This window comes from Carassius gibelio, chromosome A13 (genome assembly GCF_023724105.1).
Source record: "Carassius gibelio isolate Cgi1373 ecotype wild population from Czech Republic chromosome A13, carGib1.2-hapl.c, whole genome shotgun sequence".
NCBI classification, from domain to species: Eukaryota; Metazoa; Chordata; class Actinopteri; order Cypriniformes; family Cyprinidae; genus Carassius; species Carassius gibelio.
This window is the reverse complement of record NC_068383.1, coordinates 1,931,032-1,954,930: the sequence shown is the minus strand read 5'-3', so window position 1 is coordinate 1,954,930 and position 23,899 is coordinate 1,931,032. Positions and strand designations below refer to the sequence as shown.

Below are 23,899 nucleotides of genomic sequence, written 5' to 3'. Positions count from 1 at the left end.
TATTTTTTGAATGCTTTAATATGTGTTGACACAATTGACCTAGGCTATTTGAAAATTTCATTGAAACAACATTGCACTGAGTTGTTAGGAAAAAAAAATGTGTTGAGACCAGTTTTTATACTTATTGATGTCAGGAACCGATTAATCGGATTTTTTAACCAGTTCAATAAGCCGAGCTGTCTTAAAAGAACCGGTTCGCGGAAATGAACCTGACTTTGCGTCACTAGTTACTACATAATTCAACGATTTGACAAACTGCATCCCAAACTTGCGCGGCTGGAATGATAGCTCACCTGTGATTCTTCTTCTTCTGTGTGAAATACTGGCGCGTCGCATAATAACGTTGTAGGTGCATTGCGCCACCACCTGTGCTGAAGTGTGAAGTGATTTCAGTCTAAGTGTAGGCCATAGACATATAAATACCTAGACGCCTCATTGGCCGCTCGACCGGCCGCACGTCAACGTCGCCGCCATATTGGATCGGGCAACTCTCATAACTCTCACATCTGGACAGAAGAAAACATACCAGACTCATCGACAGATTGGACACTTACAAACCGTCACACGATAATAAAAACAGATCTCGGGTGTTATCTTTCACAGGTAAGACTCAGCTGTTCTTTCTCGATGTTTTTCGGTCATTTTTAACATTATGTTGACAGTGTCAGACTATTAATAAATAGCTAGCGATATCGCTAACGTAGTTAGCAGAGAAAGCTGAGACTTTATAATAATTCAAAGTTTAAATGAATTCTTATTACGTTTTAACTTATATTGCCATTTATATAATAAACTAAATGGTGTTATGAGCACAATATACAGAGTGAGCCCTTTGACTGTCTAGATTAATGATGGAGCTAAATCTTCTCTTTTTAATTTCACTACCGTTACTTATTTACAAAGATTAAGTGGTAACACTTTAGAATACTAGTCCTTTAGTTAATGTTAGTTAATTCATTAACCAATAAAAAACAAACAATGAACATTACATTATTTACTGTATTTATTCATCTTTGTTCATGTTAGTCAATGAAAATACAGTTTTTCATTGTTAGCACAACTTTTGATTTAAATAATGCATTAGTAAATGTTGAAATGAACATCAACTAAGATTAATAAATGCTGTAGAAGGATTGTTCTTGCTTAGATCATGTTAACTAAAGTAGTTAACTAATATTAACTAATGGACATTTATTCAAAAGTGTTAGCGATTAAGTTTATCATCACTTGATTTATAAGGATTTCATTGCTTTTCATAAAACTGTGAACTTATTCTATGTATTCTTTTTTCTTCCCTTTTAGTCATTTGCAAACAGGACAAGGACAGCCTTAAGGAAAGCTGAGGAAAGCTGTTCTCGGAGACAAGACTATACCTCCCTAGACTAGTGTTGTGTTTGTACTAAACCCAGAGCAGCCCTGAATGAATCGACAGAATGACCCAGCTCATATTCTAAAGCCATTAATCGTTTGAAAGCATTAATTTATACCAGAAAACAAGACAGAAATACTAAGGAAGAAAATCTCTGCATTAATCACTTAATCGTTTGATTCTGATTCATTCAGACATTTCTAATAATGTTGATACAAAAGCTAATACAGCACTCATGTTTATAATAAAAGATGACATAATCATTCATAAAAAAAACTTTTAAACCCAGCAAAAAAAATAATGGATGTTGCATTAAGTAATTTATTTTCTCATTACATACAGTCAAGTATATTACAGATCTCTTCATACTCGATATAAAATTAGATTCATTGGCGTATATATTCAGATTTGAGAGGTTAAAGGGCAGAGAGCATGATCCCTATACAGCGGATTCCTCACTTCTTCCTCACATCAGCAATAATCTGGGGAAGAACTATTGTTTTTCTTAGCCGCTGACAGATATTTGTTCTTGTTTTAAACATGAACTCATTTATATTTCAGTAAATGCTTCTCGATTTAAGGATGTTCAGATATTTGAGCTGGAAAACAAGAGGAAGAGCATCATTCTCTGCGGTGAAGAAGAACAACATGACCTTCATCAAATTAAAATCTCTCCTGTTTGTGTCCGAGTCGAACGGTGACAGGTAAAAGAAAAGAGTAAAAAATAAACCCTGGACAATCTTCCTAAAATATACGTCTGCAGGAGCCTCGATGATTCTAAATATGCTTTATCTTTATCACAGTATTATTTCATCAAGCCTCATGTTTTCAACTCCATATTTATACTGAAAATAAAAGTAGCTGTGATCTTATTCTAGTTAGCGGCTCTGAAATCGAGTGACAGCTGATTGGTTGATTCACAAATGTTGACAGCACCCATTGACTTCTATGCTACAGGAAGAAATACTATGGAAGTGAATGGGTACCGTCAACCATTTGGTGTTTAAAGCATCATCTTTTTAGCATTCAGCAGAAGACAGAAACTCTTACAAAAAATATATAATTTTTACATTTTATTTAAAAAAATAAATATGTAAAATAAGCACACACAGTTAAACTTTTATTCCTAACTAGTAATTCCCAAAGCAACCAACTATGTGTCATTGTTGTTAACTAAGACTGAAACTACAAAAAACTGTTTTCCATAATTGAAATAAAGCTAAAGTAAAATGATATAGATAAATCGTGTAAGCTACTACTAAATATTGTAGAAACTTAATTTTCTGTAAAGTTGCTTTGTAATGATTTGTAAAGTAAAAAGCACTATAAATTCAATGAAAACAGTACTAAAATTAAAGTAGTAACTTTTTACAAAAAAGTTGAAATGCTAAAATTATTAAAACTGACATAAACATAAAGGCTAAAAAATAATAATAATAAAACTAATTCCTAAACCTCAAACTGCAACGATGAGGCTAAAAGCTATGCTATGTGTCACTCTGAGTAAGTGCAGTAAGTGTGACTACAGACTAGTGTGTGTGTGTGTGTGTGTGTGTGTCCACCTGGATGTTCCCGTGTTTGGCTCCTGGGATGATCTGAATCCTCTCAAAGTCCCTCCCCAGGATGATGATGTCACAGTCAGAGTAGGACCCCTGTCCCACGAGCCCCGGACAAAACAACACACACAGTCTGACACTGATAATCACAGAGAGTTCTACATATCATCTGAATCTAATGTTTTGCTACATTTTTATTTATTTTTTTATATCGAGGAATCAGAGTTTTAAATGATTTCTTTACGGTTAATAATCTCTGCTGCTGCTGTTACACTCACAGTCACGAACAGCTTGAATCATCTGGACTTTTTGAGTCAAATATTTTGGCAAAATTATTTAGCATTTTTATTTTAGATTATTTCTTAACATATCAGACAATATCTGCCTTCATTTTACATGCATCTTGTTTATTCTCGCATATAAAATTTTTGATGCTATTTTTGTTGTTTTTGTTGTGTGGTTTTTTATCCTCATTTGTAAGTCGCTTTGGATAAAAGCAACTGCTAAATGAATAAATGTAAATGTAAACTTATCAAATTATGGCTTCGTTTCCTTACATGAATATCGAAATATTCAACTCTAATAAACACTTGTATGATGCAGTATTAGAATTAGAATTTAATTTGGGGTCCTGAAATACCCTGAACACTGCACAGCGGTTAAGATGACCTTTGCTACAAAAAAAAAAAAAAAAAAAAAAAAAATTGACACTCATCCTATTTTGTTTTAATTTTCCCTTACTAAATTATACAGTTACTGATGCTATGGACTGTGAATACTAAAAGGCTATTGACAAAAATCTGTCTCTAAACCTCTTTTCTCTTAATTAAAAGTTAAAAATCTAGACAAGTACATGATAGAATCAAATGTTTTGCAAATCCGCTCGAAAGGCCTGATCTCAAATGATTCGCTTCGGAGTCCCGATCTGAATCAAATGTTTTGCAAACTCCGAAGCCCCGATCAAATGATTCGCGGAACGCGCTTCGGAGTCCCGATCTGAATCAAATGTTTTGCAAACTCCGAAGCCCTGGACAAACGATTCGCGAAACGCGCTTCGGAGTCCCGATCTGAATCAATGTTTTGCAAACTCCGAAGCCCCGAGCAAACGATTCGCGAAACGCGCTTCGGAGTCCTGATCTGAATCAAATGTTTTGCGAACTCGCTCCGAATCCCAGATCTCAAGTTATTTTCCAGTGAAAGCGCTGCGTTCATTCGCTTACCGAAAAATGGCGGAGACCAAAATATTCAGATGTGTATAGTGTGCCTTTGTGTTCTAATAAAAAAAAAAAAAAACGTATTTATCATTTCATATAGTTTTCCCACCGACGAAGCGTTGAAATTTGGCTATACGGCGAGAGGAGGAGGCGACAATTACTGTGAGGAAAGGTACTTTAGTGTGTGCTAAGCACTTCACGGAGGATGAGATCCGTGTCCAACCGGAGTACGGTCGATCTCGCACCGTGGGCTGTGCCTTCCAGGTTTGCGTTGAAAAGTTGCAGAGACGTTAAATCACGCGTCAAAACGGGATGTTTGTGTTGCAGAGCAGTACATGTCGAGGAGCGCGATTTCAACAGCTGTCCAGTCCCAGGTGAGTGTAATGTGTTAACTAAAACAATAACTTATATTAAAAGCTTATCGGCATCTATAGATATTAATCAAATAAAATAAAATATATATAATATATGTTTTATTTGTGTTGTTAGATGTAACGTTATACATTTAATGTAGCACATGGTAGCAGTTATGCTAACAGTCGAGCAGGTTAGTGAAGCGGTGTTTTTATACTTTTGCCATCACCCTTTTATACTGCTCTCTTTCTGCCTTAAGTCACACAGAATTAAAAAAGACATTTAAAGTTATCAATAAAATCCACAACAATGTAGGAAATACGAGCAGTTGAACAAACATCTGTTGTACAAACAGAATTCAAATTATTTTATAATGGTTTTAGGTTATTTAACTTTGAATTGATGTTCTAAGTAACTGGTATATTACTGCATAAATGTGATAGCAACTTTCCAAATTAATGAGTTGTTTTTATTAAAGTCTTATGTTTAACACAAAATAATACATGTATTATTGTTTGCTTTATGTTAATTAAGTGCTCTTGCTGAGGCATGGGAAAAATAAAGGAGCTGGAAAAAACACCTGCTAGTGACATCAGCATCATCTACACACCTGCTAGTGACAGCAGCATCATCTATACACCTGCTAGTGACATCAGCATCATCTACACACCTGCTAGTGACATCATGCTCCTCCTCACCTGCTGGTGACATCAGCATCATCTACTCACCTGCTAGTGACATCACCATCATCTACTCACCTGCTAGTGACATCACCATCATCTACACACCTGCTAGTGACATCAGCATCATCTACACACCTGCTAGTGACATCAGCATCATCTACTCACCTGCTAGTGACATCAGCATCATCTACACACCTGCTAGTGACATCAGCATCATCTACACACCTGCTAGTGACATCAGCATCATCTACACACCTGCTAGTGACATCAGCATCATCTACACACCTGCTGGTGACATCAGCATCATCTACACACCTGCTAGTGACATCAGCATCATCTACACACCTGCTAGTGACATCAGCATCATCTACACACCTGCTAGTGACATCAGCATCATCTACACACCTGCTAGTGACGTCAGCATCATCTACTCACCTGCTAGTGACATCAGCATCATCTACACACCTGCTAGTGACATCAGCATCATCTACACACCTGCTAGTGACATCAGCATCATCTACACACCTGCTGGTGACATCAGCATCATCTACTCACCTGCTAGTGACATCAGCATCATCTACACACCTGCTAGTGACATCAGCATCATCTACTCACCTGCTAGTGACATCAGCATCATCTACACACCTGCTAGTGACATCAGCATCATCTTCACACCTGCTAGTGACATCATGCTCCTCCTCACCTGCTAGTGACATCAGCATCATCTACACACCTGCTAGTGACATCAGCATCATCTACACACCTGCTAGTGACATCAGCATCATCTACTCACCTGCTAGTGACATCAGCATCATCTACACACCTGCTAGTGACACCATGCTTCTCTTCACCTGCTAGTAACTTGTCTGCTTTGTGATAAGCCAATTTTGCTATCTTCCAGTAAGTTTAAGCTTTTGTTACCTTCTTCGCCAGGGTTTTAAAACCAACATTATACATATAATCTTTCACATACTTCTCAGTGTGCTTTTCTCACTGAATTTAATGCTTAGATTTTAGGGGGAAAATTTAAGTCAGGAATTTTTTTATAAAAATGTAACTCTTTACTTTTACTTATGATCTGCAATATCGTTTCAGATTCTGAACACATCAGAAATCAACAACCCCTCCTGACATATCTTTCTAGTTTGGGATAGGTATGTTGCAACAATATAACATAAATAACAATAAAATATAATTAATTAAAGCATGACTTATTGGGGTAACTGTTTTTTCTTGTAATAGAACACTACAGAACTACATTCACTATAGAACAGGAACATCATTTGTTGGTAAATTTTTTATGCCTATTTTCTTCCTAGCAAAAAATGAATGTATATGCCAAAGTAGAATTCAACAACTTTAGCCGTGATCTCTGTGATCAGCTCATCATCTCTCCATACCCTCTCCACATGGAAGTCATCTCTTGTACTTGTCACAAGATCACACCAGGTTAACTAAGACAGTAACCATCAGCTGACCGTGGAATGCCAATTGTGTGTTTCTTTCTCAGTTTTGCATGGTCCCCAATAAACTCAACGTGGGATGCCTCTCCGATTTCTTTCACATCAGGGCACTTAACCTCTACCAGGTCACAGGGAGGTTCTTCATTTGGGTCCACCACTTTGCCATCTGCACCAAGGTGTGGAGCATCAGGGTGGATGATGAGACCAGATGGAAGAACGTTAACGTCAAAGGTCTCCTCATAGCGGTGAAGAACCTCTGGCTCAAGTTTCAATCCTCTACACATCGCTCTCTAGAGACCCCGACAGATGTTTACACACGCTGTTTAATGCAAGATATAAATGCATTTAACCTGCAATTACAAATGCATAATGTTTTGATGTTTTAATCCCAGAATGTTTAATACTGATATTTGCATTGATAAAAGAAGTGCTTTAAGAGGTGAAATTAAAAACACCAATATCTAGACAATCATGAATTGTAACATCACTTCCTTTAATGTTTTTACTATACAGTTGATATGGAATTTGTTTAAATCTTACATTTTGGAAAAAACAGTATTACCTGTTTATATGAAATGCTTATACAAAATAAATATGTAGTTAACTTTAAAGTATATCTACATTTCTTGCTTTCATACATGGTCATATAAAAATTTGCTGTACTTGAGGTAGATTTCTGCCATTTACTGGAAAACATTTAATATTACAATTTTAAACAAAAGCACTATATGAATATTCTGAGTGATTTTATTACACTAATATACAATCAGACATCCCAATTTCTGTTTTGGTAAAGTCATTAAGTGTCATGTCATTTAGATAAATTAGAATTTAATTTAGGGTCCTGAAATACCCTGAACACTACACAGAGATTAAGATGACCATTGCTACATAAATAAAAAAATGAAACTCATTCGGAGTCCCGATTTGAATCAAATGTTTTGCGAACACGCTCCGATGCCTCAGATTGTGGTTAATCTTGCAGATCATGACTTATATCTACTCTTCCTCTCCCTGCAGTTTGGTAATATAAAGATTCCTCTTTTGAACTCCCGCCTCTTCTGCAGATTATGAATTTGTGGGTACAGATTCAAAAACCGAGATTACAGATTACAAAATCTGAGCACACAGATTGGAAATTCGTGGGCTAGGATAGTACATTCGAACCAGAAAGACACAGCTTACATTACATTAAACCTAAAAGGTTTTTGTCTTTATGGTCAACTAAAGTGAAATAATGAGCATATTTCCACTTTAATAAACTCGTGTTGCTGCAAACAGGTTAGGCTGCACTTCAGTCAAAATTAGTTAATTTTTTAAAAAAAGTAACGGACAATGCACCATATGGTAACGGTAACAGAGTTCATTTATTTAAAAAGTAATGTGTTACAGTAGGCTATTAGTTACTGTCAAAAGTAACTGCGTTACAGTAACTGGTTACAGCCCAACACTGGACAACACTCTTGAAAAAAGGGTTCATTGGAGTTCTATATAGAACCATAGGGTTCGCGAACCCGCTTTGAACACCCGAACTTATTCAAATGATTCGCGATCCGGCTCCGATCTCCCCAACTGACTCAAATGATTCGCGAACCAGCTACGAACTCCCAAACTGATTCAAATGATTTGCGATCCCGCTCCGAGCTCCCGAACTCATTCAAATGATTCGCGATCCGGCTCCGATCTCCCCAACTGACTCAAATGATTCGCGAACCAGCTACGAACTCCCAAACTCATTCAAATGATTCGCGATCCGGCTCCGAACTCCCGAACTGACTCAAATGATTCGCGAACCAGCTACGAACTCCCAAACTGATTCAAATTATTTGCGATCCGGCTCCGAACTCCCGAACTAACTCAAATGATTCGCAAACCCGCTCCGAACTCTCGAACTGATTCAAATGATCTGCAAAGCCGCTCCGAATTCCCAAATTGACTCAAATGATTCGCGATCCCCAAACTGACTCAAATGATTCGCGAACCCCAAACTGATTTGTTATGTTATGGTATTATTCATATTTTACATATAATTTTATGCTATTATAAATCTATTATATCACATACCGGTATGTTATTGTACCATTGTACTCGCTTTTCATATTATTCACTTTACTTTAAGTTGTACTACATATACTTTTTAATATAAAATATCACTTTTATATTTCTACTGTGCACTGTATCAGTGCATATTTTCATTTTCACTGGATCCATAGCCTCATCAGTTACATGTTATTATTTGTTGTGGAGTTCATCTGTAGGCTATAGTGCAATCAAAATGAAAAGCAGACTACAAGTGTTTTACTTTATGATTTGTATTTACTTGTTTTATTAAATTTTATAAACGATAGTAAATTATTAGTGTTTAAAGATGCATTATTTAGATTTTATCCCAGTATTTCAAAGGGAATGAGCTGTGTTCTGACCTGAAAAACAAGAAAGAGAGAAACAAAAAGAAAGAGAAATGTTGGGATTGAACACAGAGAAAGCAATAAAACAACTACATATCATGTAATGTACATTCAAATTACATTACATGAATATGTTACAGTTATAGTAAATTAACAGATATGTAAACCGAAAAAATCAACGAAATCAACAAGTGAGACAAATGTGAGCTTTCAATTAATATTTTTTTAACTGCACGTAGATCACAAACCTCTGAAATCGGTTTATCGATCTGAAAACGTTATCGTGTTTTTATTCAGTAAAAACCGCAGCTCCCCCGTTTACTTTCATTAGATTTAAGGCAGTCTTGACCTCACTAACATGGCGGACGCGGTGACGTATCGCGGCAACGGCTCAAAGCGGCCAATGAGGCGTCTAGATATTTATACGTCTTTGGGGTAGGCTACATGATGAGATCTAAAATCTATATTTGAGTCCACACTTCTTGATGAATTCGCTTTTATAATTATATCAGATCCTTGTTTATGTTTAATAATTTGCTAATTGTAGATTCTTTATATTCAATGTTCTGCAATTCTCTTTGTGTTTCATCCCTTTCCTGTTCACCTGTGGTTCTTCTTTAGTTTTATGGCGAGCTACAGACCAATGTTAAACGTGCATACCACCACCTCTGCTAAATTCATGGCTTCATTGATCTCATCTTAAATTGTTCCAATGAGACCCAAAAAAAAAAAAAAAAACTAAAGGATTATTGCCGTGTTTCTGGATCTTGCTTGTGCACGTGTGGTGGATTATGATACTGTTTTCACTCTATATGTGTCTCATTAACAGAAATGCAAGCTCTTTTTACACCGTCAGAACACATATTGATGATATTAATGACACATATCTTCTCTCTCACTTTCTTTTTATTCCACCCCACATATACAGTATATTTGTCAAAAAATATACCTGATGGCAGAAAGTCAATTTGAGCAGCAATGATTCCAGCAACTGCAAAATGTTTTCTTATTATACAATACTGCATTTTAGTTGCAACATTATGTTGTAAACATTATGAACCATTATGTTTTAGTTGCAAGTATATCTAAGATGTAAATACATCCTCATTTTATGGAACCGTTACAAAAATCCCCATATGTTTAACATTTTGGGTTTTATATTATCAATTGAATCATTAAATTATGAATAAAATCTTAAAAGCACAAGTTGGTGCCTGTCAGGGGTAATCTGTGGTAAATCATTAAATCCAAAAGACTCGGTTAAAAGACTGAGACAGTTTCTATACACAATAATCTCAAACTGTTTTCGGGTTTAACAGATCCTGTTCCAGAGAGAAAAACGTCTGAAGATCTCTTTTGATATCTTTTGCATGAGGCCTGTCCTCTGGTGAATATGACAGCATCTTCATGATGAATGTACTCTGAGAAAGAAGCAGAAAAACATTATTCCTGGTCCAGTCATTGTTTATCTGAAGGTAAAGTCAGGTTTCTTACTTCAGCTGAATATTCATCACCGAACCCTTCTGGAAACCTTTGATTTCTCAGATCTGACCACAGCTGCAACGCCAAAAAAAAAGAAAGAGTGCACGAATGAATGCAAATATCTGTAAAGACACTGAATACAGTCACTACTGAGGACGCTCATGAAATACTACTGACCTTCACTCTCTCCATACCAGTAGATATTTTCCAGAGCATCTCAAACCATATGAGTCCAAGGGGAAAAATGTCTGTTTTTTCATCATAATTCTTCTTATTTTCCTAAAGTAAACAATTATATTATATATATATACACCAATGTATGTTATTGGTATCAATTAATTAAAATCAATACAAACATGTCACCTGTTCAGGACTCATATATGGTGGTGTTCCTTTTCTCTTTGACCTCTCTATGGGGTCACCATTCTGATCGGTCTGAGCCGCCACCAGCCCAAAGTCTCCGATCTTCACTTTCCCATCAGCACCAAACAGTATGTTATCAGGCTAAAAGGAAAGTACACATGCCTAAAATGCTTATTTGAATGCTCATATAATACAGCAAATAAAATGAAATACCTTTAAGTCTCTGTGGATGAGATTGTTTGCATGGATGTATTCCACTCCAGTGATAATTTCAGAAAATATTTTATGGATTTCCGCTGTGGTTCTATATTTTTTCAGATCATTTCTCCCCTGTATCCAATCAGTCAGTGTTCCTCCCTCACAGAACTCCATCTGAATAAATAAATATGTTGTGCTGAAATAAGAGAGAGAAAGAACAGGAATGACCCATGGATGAATTTTTAACATCGTGATGGTATTATATTTTAGTATTTTGAGATAATGTTATGGTATTAATTAATATTTATGCAATAATTCTGATCAAATCTTTCACATTGAAAATGTGTATAATACACATTTGCAGTATTTCAGATTTAAATAGAGACTAGGCCATAAATTTCAGAATTATTGATTTATTTTAGATAGCCGCAGTGTTACATTCACACCATTTCACAAGTGTGTGTCCATGCACTCTAGATTTTTTTAAGTTTAGAGTTTAACCCCTTCATTGCCGTTCAGTTTTTTTTCTGCAATTTGTTGATTATACAAACAAATATATTCTGTAAATGCATCAATGCAATTCATAAATCTCATTATTGAGAAGCACTGTATGTGCTCAAATGATTAAAAGCATCGGAGGCCTACGTGGACACTTGGTTTCTTTGCTGGTTTGATGTCCAGATGTCAGGACCAGGCCAAGATGTGATGTAACGCACTATGTTTGGGTGATCTAGTTGGGCCAGTGCCTTCACCTCAGAATCTGCTTTCCTAAAAAAAAAAAATAATAATAATGATAATAATAATAATAAACAAACTTTCTTCTGTGACATGATGATGAAATCTGTTCTTCCAAAATGTAATGTATAAACTTACCTGGTTAAGATGACCTTCTTCAAAGCATACACTTTGCCATCAATTTTATGTTTCACTTTATAAACGCAGCCATAGCCTCCATCACCAAGCTCTGTGATCATTTCAAATAACCTATAAATGATGCATTCATGTAAAACATTGTAACATACAGCAAAAGATAATTGTATGTTCATTATGTTTTATCACATTCATTTCTTCCTTGAAGAATTAAAGTTAGATGCTTAAGTCATGTTTGGTTTACTTACTCTGAATGTGAGCCTGGTTTACTGACTTGTAGACATGAATCACTGATAAACAAGAAAATGAACTAATCAATACAAATCATTTTAAATTACAGGTGCATCTTCTCAATAAATTAGGATGTTGTGGAAAAGTTAATTTATTTCAGTAATTCAACTCAAATTGTGAAACTTGTGTATTAAGTAAATTCAATGCACACAGACTGAAGTAGATTAAGTCTTTGGTTCTTTTAATTGTGATGATTTTGGCTCACATTCAAAAAGTGGAAAAAAAAGTGAAAAGTGACGTGACATTCAGCCAAGTATGGTGACCCAAACTCAGAATTCTCTGCATTTAACCCATTCAAAGTGCACACACACAGCAGTGAACATTTATTTCAGAACACACACACACCCACCCGGCCGTTTATGCTGCGGCGCCCGGGTTCGGTGCCTTGCTCAAGTGATTCAAGAATCTGAGTGAACTTCACAAGGAATGGACTGAGGATGGGGTCAAGACATCAAGAGCCACCACACACAGACGTGTCAAGAGATTCACTGAACCACAGACAACGTCAGCGGCATCTTACCTGGGCTGAGAAGAAGAAGAACTGGACTGTTTTCCAGTGGACCAAAGTCCTCTTTTCAGATGAGAGCAAGTTTTGTATTTCATTTGGGAACCAAGGTCCTAGAGTCTGGAGGAAGGCTGGAGAAGCTCATAGCCCAAGTTGCTTGAAGTCTAGTGTTAAGTTTCCACAGTCTGTGATAATTTGGGTGCAATGTCATCTGCTGGTGCTGGTCCATTGTGTTTTTTGGAAACCAAAGTCACTGCACCTGTTTAACAAGAAATATTGGAGCACTTCATGCTTCCTTCTGCTGACCAGCTTTCTGAAGATGCTGATTTCATTTTCACAGATGCTGAGATAATCTATGGGCTATTGTCAAGAGGAAGATGAGAAACAAGAGACCAAACAATGTAGATGAGCTGAAGGCCACTGTCAAAGAAACCTGGGCTTCAGACCACCTCAGCAGAGCCACACACTGATCACCTCCACGCCACGCCGAACTGAGACAGTAATTAAAGCAAAGGAGCCCCGACCAAGTATTGTACAGTAAATGAACATGCTTTCCAGAAGGCCAACAATTCACAAACAAACATGTTTTTTTTTTACAAAAAAAAATTGGTCTAATGAAGTATTCTAATTTGTTGAGATGGTGGGTTTTTGTTAAATGTGAGCCAAAATCATCACAATTAAAAGAGCCAAAGACTTAAACTACTTCAGCCTGTGTGCATTGAATTTATTAAATACACGAGTTTCACAATTTTAGTTGAATTACTGAAATAAATGAATACATTTTCCACAGCATTCTACTTTATTGAGATGCACATGCATTATCCAACACTGCCACACCAAATGCAAAGAGTCAAAGTTGTAATAAATCACAGTTGTAAGTGTTTTTAATAAAAATAAACACAGCACAAACCTCTCTTGGCTGGAACTTTCCTCGGTCCACTCATCATTCAGACTCCACAAGTTGCTTATGCTACATTTCTGGACTCTTCCCTTCTGCATCATAGTGTACAGCTGTTTGTTGATGGTTTGTGTTGACTGTCGCAGATCTCTGGCGATGTGACTGGCTTTTAAAGCTCCTGTTCTCAGCAGATCCTCCACGTGTTTCTCCTCACTTGTGTCTCTTGTCGTCTGAGGCTTTTGCTCTGGTTTGGGTGTCTGTTTGATCTCTTTCATCTTCTCCAGAAGATCCCAAACTGGAGGCAGTTCGTCAGTTTTGAACACCTGATTTGATCTCTCTAGGTTGTACAGATGCTTGTTCACGATGCGTTTATCAACTTTGATTTCTTTCGCAATTTTCAACGCGTTGCTTTTGCCGTTTCGCCTCAAGACGTCACAGATCTGTTTCTCTATTTCACTGTCTTCAGACATTTTGCTTCTGTCCGAAATGTTTTTAATGCAGAAGCTGTCAGATTGTTGTATTCTACCTTCTCTAGTCGGTCTAGAGTCCAAAAATCTCAGAGTTCACCGTCGTTTATTTAGCTTTCTGTTTCGATTCACTCTCGCTTTCCTCAGCGGTAAACTTCACGACATGTAGGTTAATAATAACACGCCCAGCTCTAGGTTTCGAATCGTCACGGTCATAACTTTTATTACGTAACTTAACATAGACAACACACCATTATGACTACAGAAGAATACATTGTAACAAACATCCATAGCCTTAAGTAAAAATTCGAATACAATGTATCCAGTTTCTTAATGACGCGATCCGTTCCATGCGTCACTTCCGCGTTTCTAACGTCTCTTGTTCACGCTAAATTTTATGAAATGTGCGAGATTTTTTTTTCTTTTTCAGTTTTTTTTAAGGGACTGTGTTATTTTTGAGGCTGTTTTCAGCATAAAACTATCAACTATTTTAAAATGTAAACAACTGTGTCTATTTTAAGAAATTTACAATAAAAAATTTTTTTTATGTATGCTAGCTAAATGACACAAATATATAAGTGATAATTACTGTAAGATTATAAAGGCAGCTCCAGCTTGGATCCAGCCTCTCATGAAGACCTCAGATGACCCTAAAGATGACATCTACCCCACCAAAGACTTATGAACATCATCTCTGGATGATTATACGAAATGCTCATGCTGTCATTTCTTTAAATGCACATTCATTTAGCTTGAATACACACATATATATATATATATATATATATATATATATATATATATATATATATATATATATATATATATATATATATATTGGTATTGTGAAATAAAAACATGCATTTTCTGTGAAGCTGTTTTGAAACAACATGTACTGTGAAAAGAGCTAAATATGAACTAAACTGAATTTAATTTAAAGATGCATCACATTCTAGGTTACTGTATCATTTTAAAGATCTTGACAATAGACAAGGCAGGCAATGTTAAAAGCCCCATGATTTATTGTTGCAGAATATTTTGCAATACAGACAGGTTTACAATAAGACACATCAAATGGATTCAACTTCCGTTCCAAAGGGAATTCATGAAAATAAGTCAGTCAACAATGTGTCAACCATTGATTCTTTACACGATAATTCATGCAAACGTACAGACTGAATTACAGTAACACAACACCATGATCACAGAGAAATGTTAGGCACAAGGTAAACTGACTTATACTGTTTTGCACTTCTGTTTTTCTTTCTTTTGTGCTATACAGAACACAGCAGACATTCTCCTACATATTTTCCACAGAAGAACGGCATAAGGATGAGTAAATGATGACAAAATTGTCTTTTTTTTTTTTTACATCGACATCCCCCTCATAGTTTTAGAATTGCACACTTGCCATTTGAACCTTTTTGCAAGAAGTATCTGATAAATGCTTCACCTCAAATGTTTCAGAATAAGCAACAGCTATTATTATAAATGCATATAAGAGATGAGTTCTCATTAAATCGTCCTGTTGTCTTTATCTGCTTTTAGGATGTTAGTATATCCATCCATCTGTCTGATCAGCTCGGAGGCGTCTGGTCTCTCTTCAGGACTCGGACTCAACATCCGGCCTATGAGTTTGTGCTGTTTCATGAGACAGCATGTTAGATAACGGTCAGCTTTATAGCAGGGTAATATGTAAAATAACAGATTGATATTCATATGGTAGCACTTGCACGGAAGAAAATCTTCTATCGTGAAATTACACTCACCTCAAAGCTATATTTCTTGGAGAACTGTAGTGGAAAATCCCTACTTCTTATATCATCCCAAATCTAAAAGTCAGTCAAAGAGTAAAAAATAAATAAATAAAAAAAAATTCATTTTTTATACAATGCAAAAAAATATTTTTGATACTCAGTATTTTTTTGTTTTTTTGTTTTTGTTTTCTATCACAAATGTATAAATATTCTAAATTATAGATACATTTACTTAAGAAGCAAAATAAGGTATAAAGTCTTGTTTTATGAAAAAATTAAAAATCTTGTTTTTTTGTTTTTTTTTACAAATATTAATTAATTCATATATTATTATATTAATAAAATCTTGTTTTCCATTAATTAAATGTATTTTTTTCTCTCCTGGTTTAAGCATAAAATCACCTAATTTCAATTTTCAAATAATTACATTTTAATATTTAATTGTTATTCTGATTCACAAGTAAATGTATCTTGACTTGAGACTGTTTAGATGTTTGTACAAGAAAACAACAAACATCCTCTTTCTCAGTAGTGTACTGTAACACATCAGACACATACATGCAGATTACATTTCATATTCAAGATGAATACACAGATTGTATTATTATATAAAGGATAAAAAAAGATGATTCAAACCTTTTTCCTTTCATCTCTGACGAGATTCCAGATGAGCTCAAAATAAATGAGACCCAGAGCGTATATATCCACCTTTCTGTCATACGATGTTTGAGTCGCCTATATATTCAGATTAGAACAATGACATTTTCAGCATTACACTCACATAGAAACACACTTATATTACAATCTCATAATGCATTCAGTCAAATAGATTCTTATTTACTGTGTAAATACATATTCCTTATAATCTTACTGTGCATGATTCATTTTTGTGCATGATTCAATTTTGTGCGTGATTCATTATTGTGCATGATTCAATTTTGTGCATGATTCATTATTGTGCATGATTCATTATTGTGCGTGATTCATTATTGTGCGTGATTCATTATTGTGCGTGATTCATTATTGTGCATGATTCAATTTTGTGCATGATTCATTATTGTGCGTGATTCATTATTGTGCATGATTCAGTTTTGTGCTTGATTCATTATTGTGCGTGATTCATTATTGTGCATGATTCAGTTTTGTGCTTGATTCATTATTGTGTAAGATTCATTATTGTGCATGATTCAATTTTGTGCATGATTCATTATTGTGCGTGATTCATTATTGTGCATGATTCAGTTTTGTGCTTGATTCATTATTGTGTAAGATTCATTATTGTGCATGATTCAATTTTGTGCATGATTCATTATTTTGCGTGATTCATTATTTTGCGTGATTCATTATTTTGCGTGATTCATTATTGTGCATGATTCAATTTTGTGCATGATTCAATTTTGTGCTTGATTCATTATTGTACATGATTCATTATTGTGCATGATTCATTATTGTGCATGATTCATTATTGTGCATGATTCAATTTTCTGTGTGATTCAATATTGTGCATGATTCATCTTTGTGCGCAATCCATTATTGTGCATGATTCTTTATTGTGCGTGATTCATTATTGTGCATGATTCATTATTGTGCATGATTAATTTTTTGTGCATGATTCATTATTGTGCATGATCCATTATTGTGCATGATTCATTATTGTGCATGATTCATTATTTTGCGTGATTCATTATTTTGCGTGATTCATTATTTTGCGTGATTCATTATTGTGCATGATTCAATTTTGTGCATGATTCATTATTGTGCATGATTCATTATTATGCGTGATTCATTATTTTGCGTGATTCATTATTTTGCGTGATTCATTATTGTGCATGATTCAATTTTGTGCATGATTCAATTTTGTGCTTGATTCATTATTGTACATGATTCATTATTGTGCATGATTCATTATTGTGCATGATTCATTATTGTGCATGATTCAATTTTCTGTGTGATTCAATATTGTGCATGATTCATCTTTGTGCGCAATCCATTATTGTGCATGATTCTTTATTGTGCGTGATTCATTATTGTGCATGATTCATTATTGTGCATGATTAATTTTTTGTGCATGATTCATTATTGTGCATGATCCATTATTGTGCATGATTCATTTTTTGTCCAGTATTCATTATTGTGCATGATTAAATTTTTTTGTGATTCATTTAAGTGCATGATTCATTTTAGTGCATGAACATTCCAATTTAAATCAAATATGCAATATTACAGTAAAGTAAATTGGGTTGTGAACAGTATTGTGTGTTGATTTTAACACACACCTCCTGACTCACCTGTTCTGGGCTCATGTAAATACGGGTTCCTGTCCTTTTCGTCCGTTCCAGCAGATGCTCGTCATTATTATTTTCTGCTGCTGTCACAAGGCCGAAGTCTCCAACCTTAACTCTTCCCTCGCTGCTGAACATTATGTTCAGCGGCTGAAACAAAGGAACAGAGAATGGCATTCAGAAGAAAAGGAATTCCTTTTCAATTCAGGGTTATTATCATTAACTAAAACTGAAATAAATCACATTTTGTGTATATATAAGTGTTAACTGAAATAAAATTATATATATTTGACCCTGGACCACAAAACTGGTCATAAGGGTAATTTTTTTCTAGATTTAGGCTAATACAATAGATGATTAATAATCTTCCCATCGATGTATGGTTTGTTAGGAGGACAATATTTGTCTGAGATGCTATTTGAAACTCTGGAATCTGAGAATGCAAAAAAAAAAAAAAAAAAAATTCTATATATTTAGATAATCACATTTAAAGTTGTCCAAATGAATTCTTAGTAATACATATTACTAATCCGAGAACAAGGTTTAATATGAAAGAAAAATCTATAATTTTGACCCATACAATATATTTTTGGCTTTTGCTACAAATATACCCTAACTCCAGGGTCATATATATATATATATATATATATATATATATATATATATATATATATATATATACATATATATACATATATAACTTTGATTTTAGTTCAGATTTTAGATTTATCTTTCTAATTATCTTTTTTTTTTTTATTCAACTTGAAGTACTAAAATAAGAAAAAAAATAAATAAATAAATAAAAAAATTAAAAGCACACAACAAAAAATGAATAAACTTTAAAGGGGTCATATGATGCGATTGGGGTGTGTTCAAGACCCACCTTCAGGTCTCTGTGGATCAATCCCTTGGAGTGAATGTACTCCACAGCCTCCAGCACCTGTCTGTTTATCTGCGCCGCCTCCGTCCTCCTCTCTGGGTCACGAACATCTGAAGAGTTTCTTTCATCGATCCAGGCACGAAGCGTGTCTCCCTCACAAAACTCCATCTGAATGTAGAGGAACTTTATTCCCGGGTCACTGCCAGAACTAAAGCGAACACACACAAATACACACGTTACAGCTGGAGACTGCAGCTCGCTCCAGAAAGACTTGCTTTGGGTGAATTACTCTGAGAGGCTGAAGCTCTCTGAAGACTCGTGTCTGTACGCCGTGTCCTCCACCCAAGACGTGTAGTAGCGGACGATGTTAGCGTTATTAAAATTAGCCAGAGCTGCGACCTCACGACGAGCTTTTCTAGGGAAATACAGAACATGTTATGACATCGTGCTTTAAACCTAGTTAGCATTTTTTAGACATCAATGCGAAGCCTAACATTGCAGGTATTAGGATGATGTAACCTATAAGACACAAACTACATTCATTATTTAAAACAAAGACAAGGTAATGGACTTACTTTTTGCTCTTCACTATCTTCACAGCATAAAATGTGCTCTCAAGTATTCGTCTAGCCTTGAAAACACGGCCGAAGCCACCTTTGCCAATTGGATTTATTGAGTCAAAGTCTTCTAAAAACCTAAAAAGATGAACATAACTGTTTTAAAACAATGATTTCTAAAGCTTTTCAAAATTTAAAGTCAACAGGTTATGATTTACCTCGACTTTGTAGCTTGGTTTGACGTTTGTCCTCCAGATGGCTTCGCTGGGTTTTGTGTGTTCATGTTAGGACCAACCTGTGGAAATATTAGAAGAAAAAACCAGAGAAAAGGAAAAAGTAAATAAGATATTGGAACTGTAAAAAAATAAATAAATAATAATATATATATATATATTTTTTTTTTTAATTAAACTTTTAATTTCTTTTTATAGAAGCCAATTTCTGCCAGATAAAAAAATGCTTTGACAAATCCTGATAATGACATAAAAATCTATAATTATAAGATAAAATGTTGATATTATTATTGTATTAAAAAGGTAAAATTATGACATGAAAAGTCATTAATAACATATACATATTTTTTTCCATAAATTTGCCTCATAATATTGAATTTATCTAGTAATTATGACTTTTTATCTGAACATTTTAAATTTTAATTTTTATGATTTACTAAACCATGATTTTATTCTTACGTAGCAGAAATTATCTTTACTATCCTTTGCATTTTTTTATTTTACTTATCTATTAATTTTGCAACCATTACTTTATGGAGGATAATCATTATAAAGAACAACATACATATCCCAAACTTCACATACATAATAATCTAATTTCTTTGCATTTTTTATTCATCACAGAAAACTTCACTTTGTTTTATTTCGCAGTTCAGCCAGCACTCTTTTATACTCCTTTCCTTCCCCATCGCTGGTTAATATTGTTGGAATACCTCTTTACTCCTGGCCAGACCATTTGGTGACAGATTAAAATTTGGTGCTAATCTAAAAGAAAGAAAAAGCAGAATGTTACTTTGTGTCATTAATTCAAAAAACAGTAAAGTTCTAAAAATGTAACAACTGTAAAAGCTTACTTTATTTTCGGTTTCACATTCAGTGGACTCGCACTCTGCAACACAGATCAATTTCATAAGTTCACACACACACACACACACACACACACACACACACACACACACACACACACACACACACACACACACACACACACACACACACACACACATTTAATTAATAAAAGTTCATATTAATAAAGTTCAAATATATATATAATATGCTCAAATATGTTTATGTTTTATGTAATAGACAGCCTCTAACATAGCCTTTGAAATCTGTGAATATTTCAAAAATGTCAAAAATGCAAGCACTACCAATAACGCAGACTTACAGGACTTATGACCACAGGAGAGCTGATTGCAGATGAGTCTTTGAAGACAACGGAAGAACTTGAGCTGGGAGTTTCAGTCGAGCTTTTTGAGCAGTGTAGTGCATCCCGAGATTTACTATGAAACAGATCAACTGTAAATGTCAATGCATCTTTTCATGCACAGCATGCATGTAACAGATAATGTAACAAAGATGCATAGTTATTATGTTCATCTTACGATGTCTCTTGAGTTTGTGAAGAGCTGTCATCTTCAGAACTCTGTTAATTACAAACATGCATGTGCATTAATAAGCATGACATGGTTAACATCTAGATGATAAACACAGCTGTATTTCTGAAACGTCTTGCCTGTGTGGTCCATCCAGATTGCTCATTAATTTCACTCCAAGCGCGCTGAGCAGCATGTTGCTTTGCCTCTTTTGAGCTCTTTCCTTGTCCTTCAGGATATTCCTTCCCCTTCATGACAACCTTATATACAAACCTAAAAACAGAAGATTTCAGATATATATATATATTTTTTTACTTGAATCAATCTGCAGAGTTATGGCGTGTTCAAGACTCACTCTGGGTTGTGAGCAGGGCCTCGCTTCTCCACTAATTTGAAATCAAACACGCGATTATGTTTCTGGCAGTAGTTATTGAGAAGTGCTATGTAGTTGCTGTCAGGCGTCACGCTTCGAGATTCATCAGCAAAACTCAAGCTGACGCGCTCCTGGCTAGCACATAAATACAAAAGACAAGATGTCAAATTTAACAACTTGACATGGGCGGAATATACAGTGTGGTAAAAGAACCTATTAAAGGAACAGTTCAGCCAAATTTGGAGAAATGTAGCATTGCATCATTTGCTCTGCAGTGGATGGGTGCCGTCAGAATGAGAGCAGATAAAAACATCTCAGCACTCCAGTCCATCAGTTAACATCTGGAGAAGACAAAAGATGAAACACATCCAGCATTAAGATGTTTTTAACTCAAATACATAGAGTCTATAATCCATAATAACACTTCATCCAGTGAAAAAGTGTTCTGGTCTGAATCAGGAGAGAAATCTGCACTGTTTAAACAGCTGGAGGAAGTGTTATTAAGGATTATTTGAGTTAAAAACATATTAATGCTGGATTCGTTTCATCTTTTGTCTTCTCCAGATGTTAACTGATGGACTGGAGTGCTGTGGATTATTGTGAGACTCTCATTCTGACGGCACCCATCCACTGCAGAGCAAGTGATGCAATGCTACATTTCTCCAAATCTGATCATGAAACAAACTCTTCCTGATCTCGGATGATCTGAGGGGGAAAACATTTTCAAATTTAAGACTGATGATGTTTTTTAGCATTTACCTACAAGACACAACCTCGGACTTCTGTGCTTTATTGCTGTTGTCATCGAAGACCTGAAATGCCAAAAAATTAATAAATAAATAGATATGAGCATTGGACAGTCCAAGGCATGCTGATAAGTGCTGTGTTACCTCTGTTTTGTTCAGCTCTTCATAAACACGGGTTGCCGCTGCTTCTTTGGCGTCCTTCTTATTTTTTCCATAAGCTTCAGGAAACTCTCTCTCACCGCAAACATACTTACAGACATACGTACACAAACTACAAGAGATCAGAGAGAACCCAGTGGTATTTCTTGCTAGGAACTGGACTTTATTTTGCAGTTCGGTTATATTTTTATTTAAAAGGTCCTGTACTTTTTTTATCTTTTCTCAGCAGGACTTTGTAAATCAGAAGAACAGGCGTGTGTGCAAACCTTTAAATACTCACTGAGTGCTTCCTAGATCCATTTTAGTGGATTCCTGAGCCTTGAAAAATAACTTACTCTTCTGTGAATATTCATTAAGCCAGCAAATATAATTCCTCTGAGACACGGTCATAGTGTTGGGAGAGTTTTGAACAGATGATGACGTAGTCTGCAGTTAGAGACGTATACATTATTTACATTTAAAAACAAATGATGTAGATTCTAGAGCATAATCATAAGAAAATGAAGATGAAATTTGGTAACACTTCACTAAAAGTGAGCAATGCACTCTAATGCAATGCATTATAGATTTTAACTTATTTAATATTTGGACACTCACAGGTTCAGTATTTTGAGTGGTTTTTATGGCATTAAGCGCGATCTTGGCTGCGTTTTGTTTTGCCTCTTTCTTGGTTTTCCCAGTGCCCTCAGAATAGCGCTGTCCATTCACAACAGCCCTCATAGTGAACCTGACAACACAACAATGATTTGAAGAGCTCATTGCATTCTCAGACTCGATTCTACAACACATCTAGAATGAAAGCATTAGAGTTGCACACGTTTTGTTGTGACTCGGTCCATCTGTGGATCCCTCCTCATACTCCACGGTGCACTGAGTCTTCTGCTGGTACTCGTTCAGCTGAGAAATGTAATTCCCGGACAGAGACTCCATTGCATGGATAAAAAAAGAGCTAAAATAACAGACAGCGGCAGAAGTTTACGTGCGTCAACACGTCAGCGCCACGCAGAGCGTCATATCTTCAGCGGACGAGCACTAAAAGACGCATCGACGTGATTTTAAATCAATTTTACACTGTACTAACAGTCGTCCACCACACACACGAGTTTACTTTCATTTCTTCGTATTATTTAGATCGATTAAGTTTCGATTTCCGGAATCCGACCAGACATCGGATTGACCAATCAAAGGTCACGCGTGTTGATAAGCCCCGCCCACCGGAAAATAACCTTTTTTTTAAGTGCAGGAGACAAATTAAAATCAATATAAATTTATTTTAAATCATTAGATTCAGAAATCAGTTACCAGGTACGATAATATAAATACGTATAATAATTAATTACGATAAATAATCCCATGTGTAATTAAAAATATACTATAAAAATAAACCTAACCATAATAAACCACTGAAAAAATGT

The 23,899-nt window shown here is 35.3% G+C and overlaps 2 protein-coding genes across 2 annotated transcripts; both read right to left on the bottom strand.

Annotated features, from left to right (window-relative positions):
• Positions 1–9,935: 9,935 nt before the first annotated feature.
• On the bottom strand, positions 9,936–14,485 carry LOC128025852 (interferon-induced, double-stranded RNA-activated protein kinase). Its single transcript, XM_052612410.1, has 9 exons — positions 13,667–14,485; positions 12,209–12,250; positions 11,964–12,074; positions 11,736–11,858; positions 11,106–11,286; positions 10,893–11,033; positions 10,707–10,808; positions 10,542–10,604; positions 9,936–10,468 (listed from the first exon to the last, which is right to left on the bottom strand). The coding sequence occupies exons 1-9, from the start codon at positions 14,122–14,124 to the stop codon at positions 10,343–10,345; spliced, it is 1,347 nt and encodes a 448-aa protein (XP_052468370.1). The 5' UTR covers positions 14,125–14,485; the 3' UTR covers positions 9,936–10,342.
• Positions 14,486–15,120: 635 nt separating this feature from the next.
• Positions 15,121–23,632, bottom strand: LOC128025851 (interferon-induced, double-stranded RNA-activated protein kinase). The gene is made up of 19 exons (XM_052612409.1): positions 23,302–23,632; positions 23,082–23,211; positions 22,765–22,910; positions 22,470–22,596; positions 22,339–22,391; positions 21,562–21,714; positions 21,347–21,479; positions 21,216–21,256; positions 20,999–21,113; positions 20,685–20,719; positions 20,544–20,595; positions 19,816–19,892; positions 19,616–19,735; positions 19,330–19,455; positions 19,044–19,248; positions 18,167–18,310; positions 16,515–16,613; positions 15,891–15,953; positions 15,121–15,762 (listed from the first exon to the last, which is right to left on the bottom strand). The coding sequence occupies exons 1-19, from the start codon at positions 23,412–23,414 to the stop codon at positions 15,637–15,639; spliced, it is 2,058 nt and encodes a 685-aa protein (XP_052468369.1). The 5' UTR covers positions 23,415–23,632; the 3' UTR covers positions 15,121–15,636.
• Between the last annotated feature and the right edge of the window lie 267 nt (positions 23,633–23,899).